The 22,600-nt window shown below is 47.8% G+C and overlaps 1 protein-coding gene across 1 annotated transcript in view; it reads left to right on the forward strand.

The window, feature by feature from the left end:
- The window catches only part of plxnb1b (plexin b1b), a 67,485-nt gene that overhangs the window by 19,136 nt on the left and 25,749 nt on the right, over positions 1 to 22,600 (forward strand). Inside the window, exons 3-5 of the mRNA XM_056605298.1 lie at positions 19,269 to 19,382; positions 19,586 to 20,687; positions 21,882 to 22,064. Coding sequence (XP_056461273.1) covers positions 19,596 to 20,687; positions 21,882 to 22,064 — 1,275 coding nt within the window. The 5' untranslated portion in view covers positions 19,269 to 19,382; positions 19,586 to 19,595. The remainder of the gene's footprint in view (positions 1 to 19,268; positions 19,383 to 19,585; positions 20,688 to 21,881; positions 22,065 to 22,600) is intronic.

Genomic DNA, 22,600 nt, shown 5'->3' on the forward strand with positions numbered 1-22,600 from the left:
ACTTTCCCCCTGAAGAAAGGACATGCTATTGTACTAGAGCAGAAATGCCGCTAATGAAATCACATCAGTCATCCCCGTCTCTCCCCTTCCTCTCTTAATCCTTATTTTCCTTTGGCTGTAGGATATCTCAATGTCTTCTTTACCTGCCCTTATGAATTTAACGGGAGAGAAACAAGACTTTAAGGAAGAATTTGTATAAATTGTAGAGGTGAATGGTAATTTAAAATAATCTAAATTAGTATATTCTTAGACATGTAGTGATCGCTGCGGAAACTCAATCAACTTTATCCATGATGTCTTAGTATAACCGAATGTGGATGATGATTGTGAACAAAATGTACAATTAAGATAAAAAAAGAAATGAAGAGGTCATTCTCGCTTCCCTGCGTGTTTCAGCTAGCCCTGCGTGTAGGGTGGGACTACAAACAAGGCTTCTGTTTGAGGAGGGAGTTGGGACTGAAAGCTCTGACTGTGCTGCTTCTGCAGTTAACCCTTATACCCAACGGTATCTCCTTCAAACATCAAGCAGGGTTTATTGTTTGATTATGGTCTGATAATAAAGCCTATGAAGAAAGGTTTTAAGGAATGAATTAATGTGTCTGAGCTATGCATAAGCAGTCCAAGACTACAACCTCGGAGAGTTTGCAGTTTGAAATCTGCTTTTTTTTTTTTTAAATGAGCATTCATTTGAACAAAAAAATAAAAACAAGAAACAGCTGGTTGCAGAAGGAACAGAAGACAGAGTTTTCCAGTCTACCGTCTGCGCGTTTTCGTACCTCTGCATCATCACCTGGAGAACATTTAGCGGACTCGTTTTGGGACGGCCTATGAGTTCCATATCGGGTGCCTCAATTTTAGCTTGATGTCGTAAGTTGTTGCTTGTTTTTCTCTACCGTGAATCCAGATATCCTGGGGCCTGTCTATGGCCTATCACTCCCTTGCTATCTCTCTTGCTATCCAATGCAGTTGAATGAATGGAAAGCAAGTTTGGGAGAAAGAAGAATGGATTGATGCAGGAGTGTGTGATGGCAGATGGCTGGGGAGGCGTCTGCCACAGGGACACCCACAGGGACACAGGGCTGGGGAGGAAGACAATAGGTGTAAAGAGGAAGGGTGCCTTCCAAAAACCCAGGGTGATCTGAGATGGTCCCCGGGGGTGCAGTTAAACACAGATGCGACTGATCAATAATAGAAAACGCTGGAACCGCCGCACACACACGCACGAATAAAGAGAGACTGGAATACAAACACAAAGCTAAATGAACTGGGCAGAGAGTGCTCGCCTCGGGAGGAGGGGACAGGACATGAGGACGCACTGCCCTCTGGGCGACATCCACCTACAATGCACTGATTTACACACAGTGCTGCCACCACTGGGGGGGGGGGGGGGATTTCCTCCTGACCGTTATCTAACCCAATATCCAATCAGTCCCTTAACACAAACAACCACTGGGCTCCCAACCAATGTGCAGTACACATGTGTAAGGGCCAGTCGGGTCCTACTGCGGAGGGAACCCTTGCGGTCTCTAGTTGTTCTGTCACTTCAAAGGATCTCTGGACAAAAGCCTGCTGAATGTAAATAAGCGTAATGCCAGGGTAAACGCATGATGATTTAATGTGCAAACTCTGATTGTTGCTGCTCAGTCTTTGATTTCGGTTTCAGAGTCAGGGAGAACCAGCTTGACTAGTGAGGTGTGACTCCGCCCTGGAATTAATGAAGCCATTTGGGAATTGGGTCGACATGTGGCAGGTTTTATGCATCCATAGTGGTAGACCGTAGCTGGGTGTGGGTGTGTGCGTGCGCACATGCGCACACCCACATTGTTAAGTCCATGTATTTTGCATACTGGCCTGGGCTCTTTGAAGGACAGTCATTCAAATAGCCCAGGGTAGGGTCTTTGAAGAGTCATCTTATTATGTGACCCAAGACCACAGTCTGGTCAACATGTCCTTGTTAAAAGCAAAATGGAAAAGAAAAAACCTCATTCATGAGGAATTTTATTGGATCAGGTTTCGTTCCCAAGGCAATGGAAATAGACTCCGGTAGTTGGTATGGAAGTCAAACGAGTATCTAGAAATATTTTCCATGGCTAAGCTGGTTTTAATGTGAGATAGGTCGGTTAGTACACCGTCCATCATGGTGATGTATGGTGTATGCAGCAGCACAGCTGCCCTGAGCCTGGTTTCATGTCAGGTAGCTGACAGGAAGTGCAGAGTTATGCCCTAGGCCTTTCGCCTGGTCCTACGCTGATTACAGTGTGTGGGAGAGTCTGTGGGTGAACGGGCTGTCAGCCCCTCATCAAAACTCCCATAACCTCCACTGCCCCACCCTGTCCAACCCCAGCCTCCCCCTGCTACACTCACAGAGACCAGGGGAATAGAGGACTGTTTGTTCTCACACTGCTACCTTGGGTGCGTACAACGTGTGTTGCGGTGCGTCACTCGGTAAGTTGCATCAAAACAGGGCCAATGCAGGCAAGCAGGCAAGGTGGGATTGACATGAACAAATCTTGACCCTGACTTTCTTGCACGCTGTCTCCATGTGTATACTGTATCCACTATATATAGGTCCTACACTAACTGATGCCATTTTAAGAGACATGGACACCCTTTCACTTAATAGAGCCAAGCAGGCGGTATGAAACAAATATGTCTGATTATAGAGCTGCAGTAGAGTTGGGGTTTGGCCCAATACACCTTGAATCACAAATCATGATCTGCTGTATAACATTTTTATAGTAGTTTGTGTATATTTAAAGATTTGTTTCCTTGTTTGATGACCACTCTTGTGGTGCACAAAAGTAAAGTGTCTTTCTGGTAGGCAAGATGGCGTTTGGAGTGACCAAGGGAGAGGGGTGTGTGTGTGTGTGTTTTGGTTTGTTTGGTTCAATACATCTTCTTTCTATATTGATCAGTTGACTGGATGCCCGTCTCAGCCACGTAGGGGGTCTTCTGGAAAGGGGACCCTGCTGTTGTGTCAATTTAGTTCAAATGAGGTGTGGTTAAAACAGGAGGCTATCAGGAACTCCAGCAGAGTGGGCTGAAAGACACACACACACACACACACACACACACACACACACACACACACACACACACACACACACACACACACACACACACACACACACACACACACACACACACACACACACACACACACACACCTCTCTCTCTCTCTTTAATCACCTCCCCCTCCCTTGGTCTGCACACCCCACACTATTGTGCGTGTGGGGGGGGCGTGGTGGGGGAGGACCACTGGTGCATTTGGACCCTCCCTACAGCCGTTGGGATGCCCCATCCGTCATGTCAGGGTGCGTATATCCCCCCCCCCTCCCGGACACCATTCCCCAACTCCCACACCTGGGACGGGGAGGAGGGAGAGCGGCGGTGGGACAGGGGGTATCCCTATATCAGGTTGATTACCACGAGGCTTGTGCAGAATACAGATGAGTGTGTGTGTGTGTGAGGGAGAGGTTTACGACCTGTGCTTGTTATAGTCGAGGCAGCTGTGAATCTCAAGCAGCATTCCAGTGACCGGCCTTATCATCCATCTGCAATTCAGCCCTCGCCTAGCCCAAAAACCACTAGCTCGCAGTGACACCACAGAATGGGTACCTTAATGACCTAATCTCTTGAAAACATAATTTGAATAGCGGATGGATAGACCTTTGTTTTTGCAGCCTGGAGGCTGCGTATGCAGACGAGATTCCACTCGCTGGAGGTTTCTATTTTTAGGTTGTTTTTTTAACATTGGTGGGTCAACCGCGTGGAGCAAAGCAAAGCATGAAGCACTCCCACTGAACCCTCCTGTTGAAAGTAAAACCCTAGAGAAAGTCCCGGTCAAATCCGATGGATTACAACTGAAAGGCTGCCAGTTGTTTTCTTTAGGTAGCATTCTCAGACGAGATTGCATTCGATGAGAGAATGTTTGGCATTGTGCTTGTTGTCAAGGTCGGGTCGTTCAGACCTTGTTAAGATGTGAGATGTTATGGGGGCCCTCCCCTCGTAGTCAGTATAATGAGGCGTTGCTGTGTGAGTGTGTGTGTGTGTGTGTGTACACAGACTGGAGCTCAGACTCCTTGTGCCGTCTGGTGCTCCATGATGAATGAGACTATTATAGCTGAGAGGTGCGAGCCATGACTGGAGTGCTATACCAGTGGGTAAATACACACACACACACACACACACACACACACACACACACACACACACACACACACACACACACACACACACACACACACACACACACACACACACACACACACACACACACACACACACACACACAGAGACAGAGAGAGAGAGAACAACTCCACACTGTTGTATTATTGTGCTACGCGTTGTCCTATTCCCTGTCTTAAACAACCATGTAACAATCCCATTTTGTCATTGTTTAGCAGGACTTTCTTCTGGTTGTATATATAGATTCTAGACAGAGATAGATTTCATACGCCCATGGTGCTACATGCCTGTTGGTGATGCCAGGGCCGGGCTTTGTGCTGCTCTATATATAGTGGGGTGTGCCTGACCACCCCAACAAATGAAAGCCTTTCAGTATTGGAGAACCTTTTGGAAAATCTGAAATGGTCAAATGAAAGCATGCACAAAGGAAACGTGTTCTTCTGTAACATAATGGGACTACAAAGGAGGGAGTACAAAAGAGTCCTCTTTGAGGATGAGGCATCATCACTTAGGAGATAGCTCAGGAGATGATAAGCTGAAGGTTTGCTTGTTTCGATACCTCAAGTGTCAGTTTCTCCAGCAAACGCAACCCCTAGAGGCCAAATAACACATTTGAAAACGCTGCTCTCCAGACATGTACACGCCCCTTTTCTAACTGCGAGCTGCCGGAACGATTCCAGAGGTTTGCATGTTTGTGACAACTTATCACAGATCAAGCGTGGAACCGGTGTTATGTTTTGTCAGCCAGGCAAATCAAAGCACTGTAGTTTATGTTGTTTGATACGCCAACCATTTTTTCAGCAGTACATCTGACAATTTTGAAACGTATATAGTCCTTAAGCAACAATTTCATTCAGGTACATTTGTGGCCCTGACGTGTATTTATTCAGGCAGCTCTGGGATGGATCTTCACAAACGTGCTCTATATTGTACTATAAATGCAGTGTTTAGGATAAGATGTTAATGCCAGAGTGCCACAGTACAGCACAGAGCTAAACATGGAGGCCGATTGATATATAGCTCGGCTGATTTTATTGGCCGATATTGGTAGCCTGGATACCAGCCTGAACTCCGCCCACACAATTTTTGGTCTGGGCGATTCAGTCTGGAATTGAGCTAGTTGGGAGGTATTTGGTCAGATCAAAAAGTGATCTGACCAATCAAATTATAAGGGCGGGCTTTATACGTTGATGGACAGATGATGCACATCAACGTAATCAACCACGTCACCAAAGAGCGTGCATGCACTTTTACTTTTTTTCTCAAAAATGCTGACCGTGTTGCCAATTTGTCTGTGTATCCTTAAATTATTTTTACAAAACCGGAATAAATCGTTTATGTCCATCTTCTTTTTCTACTTCTTCGAACGTGCGCTCAGTTGAATTAGTTTGAGAATAGCTGTGCGTCGCACAACATACGTCACATACTACGTTGCTCTGATTGGTTTTAGGTCTATCCAATTGAGCGAAGAGGCATTTTCCTTCCTGGTTCCGCCCTATAATCACAGCCCAATGGTTCGGTCTCAGACTCATATTCTGACTAGAATTATGAGTATGACATCGTCAGGCTACGATATCGGTGTACCACAGATATATCAGTATCGACGTATGTGTCTGCCGATATGAAACTTTTGAAATTGTTAAGATTTTTATATATATATATATATATATATATATATATATTGAATATAGACCGGTAATCTTTTACTCCCTCATATTGGTATCGGCCCCTAAAATCCACTATCAGTCGGGCTCTAATTATTATCAACTGATCCTTTATCTAAAGCAGTTACATTTGTTGACAGCCTGAGGTGGCATTGCAACAAAACTGACTTGTATCTGATTCAGAATCACATATTTAAGTTACCCGAATTTGAATCAAAAACATCAGATTCCATGTTATTTGTGCTGTCACACATTGGACAAATCTGATTTGGGCAATTTTTGCTTGCAGTATGAACAAGGCGTAAAATCAATTGGTGGTCACACGTTTCTGCTGTGGTTAAATGAGCAAGAATTAAAAAGAGCCACCCAATAATAATGTCTCCTTTGTTGAGTTCCCCTTCTTAAAACAGGTATGGTTGATCCTTGTGGTCAGGGGTGGCCAGTCCAAGCCAAAAATATAAGTTTTCCTGTGGGGAACATTCCTGAATATTTGTTACCTCTGAATCAGAGGCTTGAAGAGGGAGAGGTGGACAATGGAGACTAAGTATATCGTTCTTAAATGAGAGATGGAGCGTGCCCTGACGTACTTGATTATACTGGTGTTTAGTTTTGACCTGTAATCATGCACCCAGTGCAAACTAGTGATGTTTCCCTCGCTCTACTGCCACACCGTTTATCGCACGAGGGTTGTGGAGAATGTAGAGTTGAGCTTTTCTTAAAATAATGGCAAGTTCACATTCCTCACTGTGCCTGTAAGAGAAGAGAGGAGAAAGCGCGCATTATCTGGCAGGGGTAAGACGAGGTAGTAGGAAAGTCTACCATTTTAAGACTTTTAATATCCCTTGCAGTTCTGGACAGACCTTATATAGTGTTCATTCTGGTTTTAAAACTGCAAATTTGTCAAGAGATACTGATGCTGAACCAGTCTGTATAATATCATAATATTTCACCTGTTGGTGACATTTCTTTAATATTTAAAGAAATCCTGTTGCAGCTGGGAGCAGCAGCTATCAGCCTCCAGCTTCCACAGGCATATTCCTCAAAGTGCAACCTTCGAGTTGTAAAGGACACTCCAATGATCAGCTACACGGGCAAGTCCCATACATTTACCGTCCATCTAACGCTCTCATCATCTAATCAGAACGTGGTCTGCCTATGAAGTTTGTTACTCACCCACATGAGGAATCTAGGGCATTTCGCAGGCCATGGGGAGGGGAGGTCAATGCAATAGGGATATGTTAAAGAAGACCTATTATACTACTTTTCTGGTCTTAATTTCTTATTAATGACTCCTATAGCGCAACCTGACATGAATCACAGCACAAAAAACGATGTAGATTTTCGGGAAACTCTTCCTCTCATCTTGGCGCTTTCAGCATTCTCTGTCAACGCTCGGTTTCGTCCTTCTCCACCCCCTCGCCCCCCTCCTGCCAACCCAACTCCGTTGTGATTGGTTACCTTCCTTGAAGCGCGCGCGCGGGCAGATTTGACCAGGCATATGGGGGCGCGGCAGGAGTGCCTCTACGTAGATGATTTCCCGGAAATGTGAACAAGTGAATCGCAAACGTTGTCCCGAGTGTTTAGCGCTCTGCACAGCCACCCCAGACTGTCAGCAGGGAATACGTTGAAATGCATGATCGTCATTATTTGACACTTTAGTATGGTTAAACATGACTATCAATCATTATAACAACGTTTATATGTCATAAAAGTCAAAAAAGCATAATAGGTCCCCTTTAAGGTCAACATTTATCGGAGAGTGTTGGAGACAGTTTTGCAAATAAAACTAACTAATTGAATAGCTCACCTGCGCTCATTTGTATTTACTGATTGGTATGTTCTCTATTTAGTTGAATAACGTTTAGCTTGAATATAATTGTAATGTTTCAGTCAATACATGTATATGAAGGACCTTGACCCGCTCCATGGGGGAAAGCTGCATGTAGTTCATAATCTTAAAGGGAAACTTCACCCATTTCCATTAAGCTTTGTATCGTTAGAAACGAGACTGGAGAGATCCATATCGATCTCAAACACTTCCTGTTTAAAATGACGCAATATGACGATTTTTGTGCGCGCCTTTTAAAAAGCCGCCCGGGGCAGTTAAACGCTCCGCGCGCCTCGCGCTTTTAGACGCGCGCCCCAGTTGAAAACAGTTGAACTTTTGAAGAAAAGTGCTCCACGTCATCGGCGCTTTTTTTGAACGACCAATCAAAATCGAGGAGGAGGCAAGGCTAAAAGTATCAACAGAACACAAACTGAAACAAACTGAAACATGTTGGACGAAAGTTTAATAACAGCTGTGAGTGAGTGTCCGGTCCTGTACGACCTCACGTTAAAGGTGGTATTCCCCGTACTGCCTCCTGCCACGATTAATTCTGTGGACCCACACTCTCCTCCGGGCAACCACGACAGGCGCAGGGGGATCGTAACCTCCGCTGCCACGGCAAGAAGCGCTATCTTGCATTCATTTTCTAATAAAATTTTAGGAGCAACCAGAGGGGAATTTCAGGGGTCAGATACCAGATGATGGATCCAACAGATAGAAGCTGTATATCTATGGATACAAGCGATGATGCGTATTAATGACGTGAACGAAAAACGCTCTGTGCGCCTTTTTTGAGCGGCGTGCACAAACGCGTTGAAAGCAGTGCACGGAGCGCTCCGCCTTTTAAAAAGGCTTTTGGTGGACACGGCCCCTACGAGAGGAGGATTCTCGTAGGACTACAAGCACTAGTCCCACCCCTCTATAGGGGGTGGGACCCACTGACGCTACAGACCTATTAGAGCAGTGTCAGTGGGTGGGACTTCACCAGCAGAAACTAACATCCACAGCATCTGAAGCTAAACTAACATAGGCTGTTGATAAAACTGAAGTACAATGGCGGAAGGTACAGGATCTGACAAAGAAGATTGCACCATTTCGAAAGAAATACAAACGAGGAATAATTCACTGAGTTCACCAACTAATACTCTTCACTAGAAATGATCTGGAGATCTAGATCAGTGGGAGTGGCCAGCGAAGCTGTGCATCGTGGTGCATGGTGGGAGTTGTTGTCTTCAATCCACAAGTGCCAAAAAGTCACCTTCTGCCTTTTCTCGGTCAAGACGGCACCAAATTAGAATTTTATTTGTAGAATTGTATTCTACATAGAGGACCCAATTTCAATACATATTCATGCCTCCACCGGTGAAATGGTCTTTTAAAGAGCACCTATTATGCTTTTCGACTTTTATGACCTATAAACGTTGTTATAAAGATTTATAGTCATGTCTAACCATACTAAAGTGTCAAATAATGACGTCCATGCATTTAGACGTATTCCCTGCTGACCGTCTGGGGTGGCTGTGCAGAGTGCTAAACACTAGGGACGCCGGTCGCCATTCTTTTGGGATTTCAGGGATTTTGCTACATAGAACAATCCGGATTTTCCATATATGGTAATGCTGCAACATGCTCATCCGGAAGTTAACTAATCACAACGGAGTGGGGTTGGCAGGAGGGGGGCGAGGGGGCGGAGAAGGACGAAGCCGAGTGTTGACAGAGAATGCTGAAAGCGCCCAGATAAGAGGAAGAGTTTCCCGAAAATCGACATCTTTTTTGTGTTGTGATTCATGTCAGGTTGCTCTATAGGAGTCATTAATAATAAATTAAGACCAGAAAAGTAGCATAAAAGGAGATCTTTAAATTATGTCACAAAGCCAGAATTCATTGGCTGACAGCATCTTCAATAATGATTTTCTGTTGAAGCGTTGCACGTGTTTGTGTCATCGATCCTCTAGTTGACGAAGGCCCACTCACTTCCTGTTCCACTATTCCACGGCCTGAGGTCAGCCTGCCTCCCCTGAGGTTGTGCAACAGGTCTGCTAATCTGGCACCGTCAGCCACGCACACCCTGCTATAAGGTTATGGAAAAGCAGCATTACACATGGGGACATAGAGGTCTTTTGTGTACTGGTGTTTTAAACGCACAACATTGAGGTGGTCCAAATGAGTATGGTAGTCACTGGGTCTTTACCGGCACTCCCTAAGCGGGGTAATGAGAGAAAGAGGGCTTTATGTGGTTCTAGCTGTGGACACACACACACACACACACACACACACACACACACACACACACACACACACACACACACACACACACACACACACACACACACACACACACACACACACACACACACACACACACACACACACACACACACACACCACCAACCTTGTGTTTGGTTGGTGGTCTGTTGTCTTGACCATCCAAAACCCATCAATGATGTTTGGAGTATTGAACTGTTGTTGAAACTGATGTTAAAATAATGACTAAATGAGGTATGGATGATGACATTGTGTCTCATTATTTCCACAGCAAGAGAGCTTGAGAGGAGATAACAAGGTCTTTTCACTTCTTATTTTGTCTGGCTGTGATTTTGAGGACTCTCTGGTTCACTTTGTTGCTGGTGTCCTCTGGATATTAAGTGTTGGTTTGCTCAACCGATTCTTAGAAGGGAATTTAACGACTGCAAAAACAACAATGTAATTTCCCAGTGCATCCGTTAATCTTTTACTCTGGACTTTTTGAACTGGGAACCCGTTGGCTGTAGAGCAGGAGTGGGGCTTAATTCTGGTCAAAGCTCCAGTCTCGACTGTGGGTAAATGATTACTGTGTCGGGGAAGATACTTTCCACCATGTAAGAGTTTGCTCAACTACATATTTATATGGAGAGGGACTTTCCAATCTAGGACAAAAAACAAACAACAAAGCATTGCCCATAAGCGGGGGGGGGGGGGGGGTGTGTGTGTGTGTGTGTGTGTGTGTGTGTGGCGCTCCTCTTATCGCCCATGCCACACAGCCTTTCAACTCCATCAAAGCACCTTCGGCTACAAACAAATACCTTCCTCCACTCAAAGAAATGCCGTCCGGGATGTAACTTGACAATGAATACACGTTGCTGGTAAAATTCTGGTTTGGGTAGCGTTTGAGTCTTTGTTAAGGAGAGAAGTCATTGTCCCTGTGACGGTCTGCATGTTCATAAAGTCACCAGACGGCTGAATCTGAGCACTAACTGTAAATCCTCCCGATGTCGGCTGATCAGGGCCGCAGAGTTGATTCTAGTGTTGATCTGTTATTCTTGTTTCTTTTACGTGGCTGGAGTCAAACGAGAGCGTAATATTAGTATCAACAGCAGCTCTGTTTATTAATGGCTAGCTAGGGCTGTCTTAGTGCTCTCCTATGTAACCATGTCATTAAGCATGACTCACTAGCCAAGGGACGCTATGGCTGTTCCTTCCCAGGGAGGATTTAAGAAAGTTCTGCATTCTTTCCAGCAATGGGGTCATAGTTCTGACGTAAGCGTTTAAAGAGGCACACAAGCTCTGATTTCACGCTGAACACACAGGCTTATGGCATTCTCTTTCTCTCAAACACGCACCCCGACACCTGCACACATACACATACACACACACACGCACGCACACACGCACGCATGCACTTCTCTTGTAACCATGTTTTGTGTGAGCATGATGAGCAGGGAGGACACAACCGACTGAAACGGATGTGCTGCTTCACTCTCTCCACAGTCCTAAAAACATGATTATAAATTTTTCAATTCAATTCTAAAAGCTTTATTGGCATGAGAAATATACATTTGCATCGCCAAAGCAGGTGAACAATAAAATAAACCGCGTTATAAAATGAAAAGTAAAAAGGTAAGGCATATATTATAAAAATAATAAGTATGAACCGTTAAATACAAAATATCTATACATATCAAATGTTATACTATAAAAGTACTTAAAAAAAGTAAAAAGTGCGATATTATCTCCAGGCTCTAGCTGAGGAGTTTGGAAGCTTCTGTATACAGCTCGCTGTTAAAGGTATGTATTGCTAATGCACAAAATGCATCCATACACTGGCTACCAGAATGCATGTTTTGTGGTAAAAGCTTGGTTAAGAACAGTCAGCATATGGTAGTTTGTGGAGGGTTGTGCAGGTTGGGTCTTCGCCTTAATAGTGCAGGATTATCAGTGATCAGACATGTTGGTGCCTCCGGGTGCGTATTCCTTTGGTCTGAGCGCGTGTTAGTGGCTTCTGGCTTGCCTGCTAATCCAGCTGTTGCCATGGCAGGCACCTAGCATGACTCCTGGACTAGTCTGTACAGAGAACAGCTCAGGCACTAAGGCCTCCACAGTACACAATGTCTGTTCAAAACAGCAGATCTGTCCACAAGCCCCTGGAAGCCTGGTTCATGTCAATACAATGTCCTGTCCTACGGTGGCAAGGCGTTTATAGCTAACAGCACACCGATCAACCAATGTTAACGGTGGTGTTGGTGTTGTTTTAGTTTTTTTCGTTCTTGTCCGACCAAACCAGCGTAGCTCGCAGTGGAACAGCAGAGCCCTTCTCTTCAATGGCCGTTGTAGCTCTGACTCCAGCTCCTCGATCAAAGTACATGGTGAAGAGCCCCCTACTGGCGATGCATGCCACTTACCAATATGTCTGTAACAACAACCTTTAATGTAGATATTGTGGAAACTCTGTTCATGTGTATCTAGGATAACAAACGGTTGCCTTGCATCTGGGGAGTTTTGCTCCATTCCGTTGTCTTACATTTTCTCTTGGTCTCCTCATTTCAATGGTAGGTGACGGTTTGGTTTGGAAAGAGGTGTTTGGAACATTAAATCATAACCTCAGACCCTTCAGAGAAAAACAGGTGTCTGGTATCAGCTATCGGGTCGGAAACAATGTGTGATTGCTGTCTGTGTTCAACTCCACACTACTATGGCTGACACGTTTGTCACACAGACAGCTGCCTTCCACAATGGTTTCCCTGTACCTAGAAATGATACACTTTCCTAAAACACACCACTTTGTGCTTGAACACAAGCCAGTGAGTGTGGCAAAGGGATTTACTTATTTCCGTTATACCGTACAAAAGTCAGCCATTCCCAATGGAATCTGATTATTTTTCTTACGTTTAAGGTCATTTAATTTCCAGACCGACCAGAAAAATATTTTTTTTCCACTTATGTCGATTAAGTAAGATGGGTGGGGGATAGGTCATGAGGCCTGTTGTCGTCACTGCATTCTGCTGAACACTCGTCATGCAGCCTAGACATACTCCACGTCACAACCTACATCAAACCCAGGAGTCACTGTGATGCTCATGCCGGTCTGCTCATTTGGGTTTGCGTGATGTTGCAACTGTTGACCATGATGTCAACAACCCAGAGAAACGTTGAAACTTATTTTTACGGCTTCCTGTATTTACAACTCAGTTTTTCTAGTTGCTTTGAGGTGCTGTTCGCTGTAATTTACCACTGTAATATCTGTACACCGGATGTCCTCCATTTTGATATGTTTGTATCCATGTTGTCACTGCTCTAAAAGGGGTTAAGGATGAGTTGTACGCACATAAGTACAGACAATGTGAGCCACCCAGAAGACACTGGGAGCCTACTAGTGTGGTAGGATTAACGCTCATCCTTTGTTCCTCTGGGGCTGTTTTATCAGAGCTATAAACTCTACGGCTCCTGTGAACTTCCTCCCTCCAAACCACCACTCATCCCCCTCCAGTGACAAGTGCCTCAACCCTCGACCGAGGGAACATGTCCAGTAGAAAGTCATAAGGGGGATCCGCCCCCTTTAGGGCGGTCGAACAGCTGAAACTCTGCCACTTTTTCAATTGTTGTCTTGGAGAGGTTTCTGGAATAATGCGCTGGCCTGAAACACAACGTCTTGAGTTTTTTCTGGAGCTTTCGTTCTCTGAAGTAACTTTGCGGGCGGTGGAATCTGTTCAGTGATTGCTGAGGGGTGTGTGCTATAAATAACTTGTTGATAGCCAGCCAGCCGGCCAGTCTAGCGCCAGCGGACGAGACTCATGCAGGGAGAGCAGCTAGGAGCAGCGGAGCGCTAATAACACCAGTCCAGCCCGTCTTAAGCCCTTCCGAGTACAGTGAGCAACATGCGGCTGTTTGACTGGTGTGTAATGTCAGTCATCTTGAACATACCCATTCATCAGTTCACCCCCCCCCCCCCCCCCCCCCCAACATGTAGCGTGACCCGATTTTTGCATCTGAAAACTCTTGCTATGTTGTATTGCTGTGCATCTGCACATAGTTTTAAACGATAGCCAGTAATACCAATGTCCCAGTCAACGAATGCACATGGAGCCACACTAAATAGTTTGTAGTTCTCCTGTAGGCAGGAGTTGTGAGTCTGCCATATCCCACCCCCCTGTATACTGGGTGACCCCAAGGTTGGGGAACTGTGATGAGGCCTAGTACCTTAACAAATCAAATGGTTATTCCCTCAAAGTTCAGAAATGTAGATTTTCAAATAAATAGACCTAATTTCCTGAAGATTTTCCAAACTGTCTCAAACCCTTCCCATGGTAGGCTGAGGAATCAGACGTTCGCTCCGAGACTGAAGCAGCCAGCAGCTGGAGGCTGTCAGAGAATCACGGCTGATCAAACACGGGCCGTCCCACATGCTATGGCCAATGTGGGCGCTAATATTCTAAGCTTCTGATAAATGCTCTAGACTTCAAGGCACGCGCCTCTTGAAGAGTGTATGGCTAATTTGATAATATTTAGCCTTCAAGCTGAAGTGGTGCACTGAACCCTCTGCAAGTGTGTGGTTGATGCCAGTATTTATTACTTACTCACTCACTCACTCACTCACTCACTTTGTATTTATCCTGTACAGTTGTATTTGTATTTTCTCCTATTTTACCAATGCAAAGGCAAAAATCCTAAAATAGTAGTGATAGCAGCAACGTTTTGTTTATCCTACACGTTTTAGTCTCAATGAACCAGGGGCTTTGACTACCTCTCCATCCTCGCTTTATGACCACGATACAACGTCTCCCCTCTCGCTAGGTAGGTTTTATACGGACCGCCCCTCAGACCCCAGCCCCGGAAACAATAGACCCCCTTTACGAGAAGACCCTGATGGTTTCCACAGCTCGTATATCAGCGCATACAGTGGCACTGGGGCCGGCGGGAGAACGTGGAGGGCCACTGTTTGTGTAACGGAACACCACCCGCTCTTCACAGCCACTAAAGCTTCCTTTGTAAACATGGTTCTGTTGATGTTACGCCATTACTGATTGCAGATGGTTTGTAATTCCCCCAAAGGCCACATAAGTCCTGCCTTCCTGTCTGTGAGCTTGTTAGTGCAGCAGAGACAAACAAACATCTCCAAAAGAACGACCTACTGTTAGTGTGTGTGTGTGTGTGTGTGTGTGTGTGTGTGTGTGTGTGTGTGTGTGTGTGTGTGTGTGTGATTTAAACCGCACAGCCATGCTCACGTCCCTAATTAAAAAGTTGCCTGGTTCTGCCACTACTACATTCTGTGAATCTGAATGCTGACTGAGGCATTATGGGTAGGCGACACTGTAATTAATTACCAGGAACCCCCTTCTTCTCTGTTCTGAAGCGCCGGGCCGTAAAACCCTCCCCCGCCTGCTTCAGAACGTCCATCGGTGAGAATGTAGTGGTTGAAAGAGCAGCGATAAAGGATGACACCAAAATATGTTTGTGTATATATATATATATACTATATATATATATATGCACACAAATTGCTCGCTCTGTCTCGATCTGTCTGTCTGTCTGTCTGTGTCTCTGTCTGTCTGTCTGTCTGTCTGTCTGTCTGTCTGTGTCTCTGTCTGTGTCTCTGTCTGTGTGTGTTGTGGCGTATTATCATTAGTCACATTCCATCAGTTCTCAGCGATCACTGAGGCTTGCAAGCACTTGTTTGCTGCACATTTCCCTCGCCTGTTCCCTCCCCCCCCCCCCCCCCCCTCTCTCGTTCTCTCTACAGCCCCTTCTCTCTATTGTTCTCCGGTGCCCCCATTTCTTTCCTTTCTGTCCCAAGCTCAGCCCTCTGAGCGGAGCTCTCCCCCTCTCTGCAGCCCCAGTGCTGCTGGTTCTGAGCCCGCTGGAGGAGTGGAGGCTGGCTGCTGTGTGGTAGCTCTCCCCCTCTCTGCAGCCCCAGTGCTGCTGGTTCTGAGCCTGCTGGAGGAGTGGAGGCTGGCTGCTGTGTGGTAGCTCTCCTCCCCTCTGCAGCCCCAGTGCTGCTGGTTCTGAGCCCGCTGGAGGAGTGGAGGCTGGCTGCTGTGTGGTAGCTCTCCTCCCCTCTGCAGCCCCAGTGCTGCTGGTTCTGAGCCTGCTGGAGGAGTGGAGGCTGGCTGCTGTGTGGTAGCTCTCCTCCCCTCTGCAGCCCCAGTGCTGCTGGTTCTGAGCCCGCTGGAGGAGTGGAGGCTGGCTGCTGTGTGGTAGCTCTCCTCCCCTCTGCAGCCCCAGTGCTGCTGGTTCTGAGCCTGCTGGAGGAGTGGAGGCTGGCTGCTGTGTGGTAGCGGCTGCTGTGGTCAGCACGTCAGCAGGCCGTGAGACTCGCATGATGGAACACTGCTTAGTGCTATCCACAACTTCTGTCCATCTTCTGTTGCACCGGCTGGTTTGACGTCCTGCCATCACAATATTACGAATGAAAATACATTCTTGTGGGTCTAAAATATATTTAGCAATATTGAATATTCTGAAAATGGCAAGGAAAAGGTTTTGCTTACATTGTAATATAAGTTCAATAGGTCTGAAGTTACAAGGGCCTTTATATGTGAGCTGAGGTCGTGATCTACAATCGTAGGAGCTAAATTGTGATGAAAAAAACCAACCATTTCCTATGGTTGGACACATCTTTCCATATAAATTCATTAACCGTACAAACACTTCCAGTGTAACCGAAAACATAGGCCCGCGTGAAGTGATGGGGCGTGAACTAAAACTAAATGGAGATGAACTTTCATCCGGAGACTAAATGTGATTTCCCAAACAGGAGAATTGAATCATCGGTCCATTCTCTTGTTCTCATGTGTCTGAGCACACTGAATGAGTGTGAGTGTGATTGGATTACTCACTGCTTGAATGGGGAACCCTTCTTCTACCAAACCAGCCTCTGTCGGCATGCCTTTACCATGGAACCCGTTTCAACGAAGATCAGAACACGGGGGCTTGTCTTGAAAGAATTAAGTTTAATGCAGTAGCTTAAGTCATCTTGTCCCCTTACTACAAGGTGGTGCTTGCCGCTAGTCCTGCTCAAAGGCAGAGTCATGGAACCGTGGGATGTATGTGAGGTAAAGCTTTACAAAGGAATGCCCCTCAATGAGGAAATGTAAGGCCAGAACAATGAAAATATAACTACCGGTACTTCTGCTACAAACCACTTGGTCCAACATAAAAGTGCACTCTAGGCCACTATTCTCCAAGCAGGCCCATATAGGAACGTAGGGGCATTGGGGCGTTGAGGGAGCCCAGGGTCAGTTTGGGGGATTCCCTTGATGAATCAGAACACGTGTGGTTTAACTGTCCTCCACTGGCGAGCAGCCATCCTGTCAGCCATCTGCCGGAGAGTTCCTCTCTATCGACCCGCTCTCCAGAAGCTCACGCGCTCGCATGTCTGCTAGACAAACCCAAGACATGGCGTTCATATGTAGATTCCGGTGCGCGCCGCGAACCGGCAGCCCAAAGCTGGCATTAACAATACTACAGAGAGGATCCCGAATTAGTTGTGCATTGATCTGCTATTGGGCGGAACCGTGGCGGTCTGGAAGCAGTCTGAGAGAGAGGGGGGGGTGGCTCATTTAATAATGCAGATGAATGCTGGTGCTTCTGCTCTGGTAAATGTTTTCTTATCCCACTCACACTCTCTGGTTGGCCGTCCCTCGCGGGGGTCCAGAGCCTGGGGGCTGGTTCCCACAGTGTTTAGAGCTCTAAACTCTGCCGGGGGGGGGGGGCAGTGCAGTCGGGACCGTCTTCAGGGAGAAGGAGCCAGCGGCCTCCTCTCCTCTCCTCCCTCCCTTCTGGAATTCCAGCCGTGACCCCCCCCTGAGAGCCGCTGTCCGCGGGCCGGACCAGGACCGGCTGCTGCGTCTGAGGCGTTATTTACGGGCTTTCATTAGAGACGATGCACATGTGTTGCTATGGCGATAGAAGGGCATGACAGTTTAATTCTGTCAACAACTCATTTGGAATGAAATGAATTCCTCCAGGTATGTGCCATGTCAGCAAACACGACGTCTATATAAACTATGTTTTATCGATGAGGTACTTTTGTTTATTTGTTCAATATATGTAATATAGTGCTTTTTGTTTAATTTGCATTCCTTTAAATGTTGGTCATTTATGGTTTATATAGTAATCCGCCTCTCGGAGTACGACCACCACTTTGTGGCGCCCTTCGCCCCGCCGCCGCCACGTCTACTTCCTGTTCTGCCGGCGGGACCTCTGGTGTCCTTTTGTAATTATAGTTCAGTTGAGTTATATCCAAAACAGAAAACACCTAAGGAAGAGCATCCATTAATTGATGATTTGATTCATTCCTACAGAATAAATTCCTTTTCAAAGAGGTCACCCTGCATCCTCCCGGGGTTGAGGAGTGGAACACAACCTTCTATTTAATATAAATCTTGGATGCCATGCAAGCAGAAATGAGACGGATAAACGGGTAATAGAAGGAGGGAAAGGGTAGAGGGGGTATAATTTAGCGCGAGCCACAAGGAGGTATCCATTACTGTATGCAGACAGACGTGTAGATGCGCTCCAGAGCATATGGCTGACGGGGGCTGACAGGACCAGAGCTCTCCACACCCCTACTTCAGTCTCCGCCAGTGCCTGAACACAAATTATTTAAGTCTTTGTCTCCTAGCAATGTAGGAGGTTCATATGCCGTCTGTGTGTGTGCCTGAGGGGGGGTGCCCCTCTTTGACTGACATTGATTGTGTGGTTTTTTTGTCAAAGGACTCGCTATCCATAAAAGAGCCAGTGGCAAGCCTGGGAATTCTGATAGAAATGTAACTAGGAAGAGCATTCTCACCGGCTTTGACCACTAATAATAAGGAGATCCACCATTATTTGTAGCGCTAGGCAGCATTTTTGATAGATAGTAAGATGCATCAAACATACTCCATACATGAAATATGTTTGCAAAGCAATACATCAACACCTTTTAACTTATTGTCGTTATGTGGTTTTCCTATTCAAGCTAGTGGGACTCTTCCTCACTTCCACCATCTTATGCTATGTGACCTCATATCACCGCCTGGATAATATGAATCACAAGACGACTGCATGCCAACAAAACATTTAAAATATAGGGCCCTGCTCCGCATCCTCACCCCTCTCCCCCATGTGGGTCTGTGTTCTGACCCCTCTCTCCCCCATGTGGGTCTGTGTTCTGACCCCTCTCTCCCCCATGTGGGTCTGTGTTCTGACCCCTCTCTCCCCCATGTGGGTCTGTGTTCTGACCCCTCTCTCCCCCATGTGGGTCTGTGTTTTGACCCCTCTCTCCCCCATGTGGGTCTGTGTTCTAACCCCTCTCTCCCCCATGTGGGTCTGTGTTCTGACCCCTTGTTTCACAGGTCGTCTTGGGAAGGAGCCGTTAGTTTCTTCCGCGTCTCTTCTTGTTTTTATTCCTGTGCCTGCTGGGCTGCTGGAGGAGACATGACCCCATAACACAGCGTTGGAAACAAATGGTGAGCAAACACATCTGTCAGCGCCCATCGGCATATTTGACTCTATCGCTGGTCCAGATCCAAGCTCTAAATACTCAGTGATGGTTTTAATGGTTCATAGCGTGAATGACCTGACGGTTAGCCCACAGAGGTGAGGGCCGCTGACTCCCTTCAGTGATCGGGTGGGGGCCCGGGCTGACGCGTGTCCTCTCTGATCCCTCCAGCTCTGTGGGGATGGTGCAGCGCACCGCGGGGGCCCCAGGCCCGCTCTCAGTGCTGCTGCTGGCCGCCACGGTGGTCTCCGCCCTCACCCCGCCCCCCTACCCCTCCTTCAGTCGCAACGACACGCTCTTTGAGCACCTGGCGCTGCACCCGGACCCCGCCGTGGGCCGGGTGTACGTCGGGGGGCGGGACCGCCTCTACCAGCTGGACCGCGCCCTGGCACTGGAGCTGCAGGACGACACGGGGCCCGTGACGGACAGCCGCGAGTGCCTGCCCCCCGTCACCCAGGGCAACTGCCCCCAGGCGCGGCTCACCCCCAACCACAACAAGCTGCTGCTGGTGGACCCCTACTCCATGGAGCTGATCGCCTGCGGCAGCGTCAACCAGGGCATCTGCCAGAAGCGCAGCCTGGTCAACGTCTCTGCAGTGCTGTTCTCGGCCCAGCGGCCCGTGGACACGCAGTACGTGGCGGCCAACGACCCCGAGGTCAGCACGGTGGGGCTGGTGGTGCGCTCCCGGCCCGAGCGCCAGCCCGTGCTGTACGTGGGGCGCGGCTACACCAGCAGCCACCCGCCCATCTCCACGCGCAACCTGCAGCAGGAGCCCGTCTTCTCCTACGAGGAGACGGCCAAGCTGGCGGTGGCGGGCCGCCTCTCGGAGTACGACCACCACTTCGTGGCGTCCTTCGCCCGCCGCCGCCACGTCTACTTCCTGTTCTACCGGCGGGACCTCAAGTCGCTGTCGCGCGAGTACCGCAGCTACGTGTCCCGCGTGTGCCTGGACGACCAGGCCTACTACTCCTACGTGGAGGTGCCCCTGACCTGCCGCTCCGGCGCGGGGAAGGTGTACAACCTGCTGCAGGCGGTGCGGCTGGGGGGGGCGGAGCCGGGCTCGGAGGTGCTGCTGGGCGTGTTCTCCACGCGGCTGGCCTCGTCGGCGCAGCCCAGCGACGACTCGGCGCTCTGCACCTTCCGGCTGGACGAGCTGGAGCGCCGGATCAACGCCACGCGGGACCTGTGCTACACGCAGTCGGGCCGGGAGGCCGGGGGCGACGCCGCCTACATCGAGTACGACGTCAAGTCCAACTGCGCCAACCTGCCCGAGGTGAGAGGGGCGACCCCTGGGGGCTATGTTGGGTTTGGTTCTGGATGAATGATGCTAACAGTCAGAATCCAGAGAGCATTCAATGGTGTGTATTGGAATGTAGATGTTGGGATTTAGCTTTAGAACAAATATTGTCTATCTTGATAGCTAGCAATGACATTTTCCGTCCAAACGTCCCTTTTGCAATCATAATGGGATTGGAGGGAATCCCCTCAAACACAATTGCAGGTGTGTTGGTGTATGTTGAGAGCAGCGTGCTCTGTTTCTGTCTAGTGTGTCATCTGGGGTCAAACAGCAAACCTCCACGGACACGCGCTCAATAGTACTTAAGTTTGGATTGGGTAAGGAATAGAAATAGATGAATAGCACAACAGGAAGGATAATGTCACGCAAGCACGCTGTTTAAAGGTCCCTCATTATCCAGCGAGCCGTTGGGCCGGGTGAATACAGGCCAGGGGTGGGAGCAGCCAGAGGAGTTAGTGGTTGAGTTAATACTTGGCTTCCTGTCTTGGTTATGGTTCTAGACTGGCCATCATGAGCTGTATTTGTTGCACACGCTGTTTCTTCGATACAGGTGATGTTTTATCAGAACCTACATTTAGCTCTAGTGAGGGTTAGTGGTGACAACATTAGCATTCCAGCAGACTTTACTTTTCAGAGCCCAGGCCAGCTGCTTCCACCAAGGCACCAGCCGGCCCCAGGGAGGCCTCTTACAGGAGCCTCAACACTGGAATTCTGGGTTCATTGCCTCAACCTTCCTATCGCTAACCTCAAGACCAGTTGGCCCCCAGTTTCAAACGCTCTCTTGAAAACATAAATCTTGCAGAACAAAAGACAACACTCCCTGTTCCAGCGTGTAACCAAACTGTAAAGCAAAGCGCTGTAGCAGCCCGGGCCCCACGCCCAGGGGCCGGTCCGAACTCTTGGTCACGGCCTGAGGGCGGCGGTTCCTCCAGTATTTTGACCCCCTCCTTCAGCCTTTCCACACACACACACACACACACACACACACACTGGGCATAACTCTTACAAATCTCACATTCCGTAATAATAAGTTCTGTTTTCTCCTCCAAGTATTATTCAGCATTATTTATTTCGATCACAAGGCTCATCTTGGGTTTTACTTTAACACACAACTTCATGTGTTTGCCTGCTATCTCTTATAACTCCTGGTTCTCCCCCACCGGCTCACAGAACACGCTGGAGGCCTACCCCTGCGGCTCGGACCACACCCCGAGCCCCATGGCCAGCCGCACGCCCGTGGTGGCAGAGACCATCCTGCACAGCCCGTCGGCGAGGCTCACCGCTGTGGCCGTCAGCGTCAGGGACGACCACACCATCGCCTTCCTCGGGGACTCCAAGGGGAACCTGCACAAGGTACGGGCTAGAGACCTGCACAGGGTACAGGCTAGAGACCTGCACAGGGTACGGGCTAGAGACCTGCACAGGGTACGGGCTAGAGACCTGCACAGGGTACGGGCTAGAGACCTGCACAGGGTACGGGCTAGAGACCTGCACAGGGTACGGGCTAGAGACCTGCACAGGGTACGGGCTAGAGACCTGCACAGGGTACAGCGACCGTCACCTGCACAGGGTACGGGCTAGAGACCTGCACATGTATGTATGTATGTATGGATGTATGCATGTATTTATTCTATACATACATACATACATACATACATACATACATACATACATACATACATACATACATACATACATACATACATACATACATAAGATCAAAATCCAATCACTTCCATCACTGCCCAATTCTGGGATGAACTAGTAAAACATGCAAACTTGTGCTTGGTATACAAAGTGTGGAGGAGAGGTTACTGACTAGTGCCTTTAGCCAGCCTGGCCAAAGGCAGAGAGTAGAATAGAAAATTGAATCAGACAACACTTCTAGA

The sequence above is a fragment of the Gadus chalcogrammus genome, chromosome 13 (assembly GCF_026213295.1).
Source record: "Gadus chalcogrammus isolate NIFS_2021 chromosome 13, NIFS_Gcha_1.0, whole genome shotgun sequence".
NCBI lineage: Eukaryota > Metazoa > Chordata > Actinopteri > Gadiformes > Gadidae > Gadus > Gadus chalcogrammus.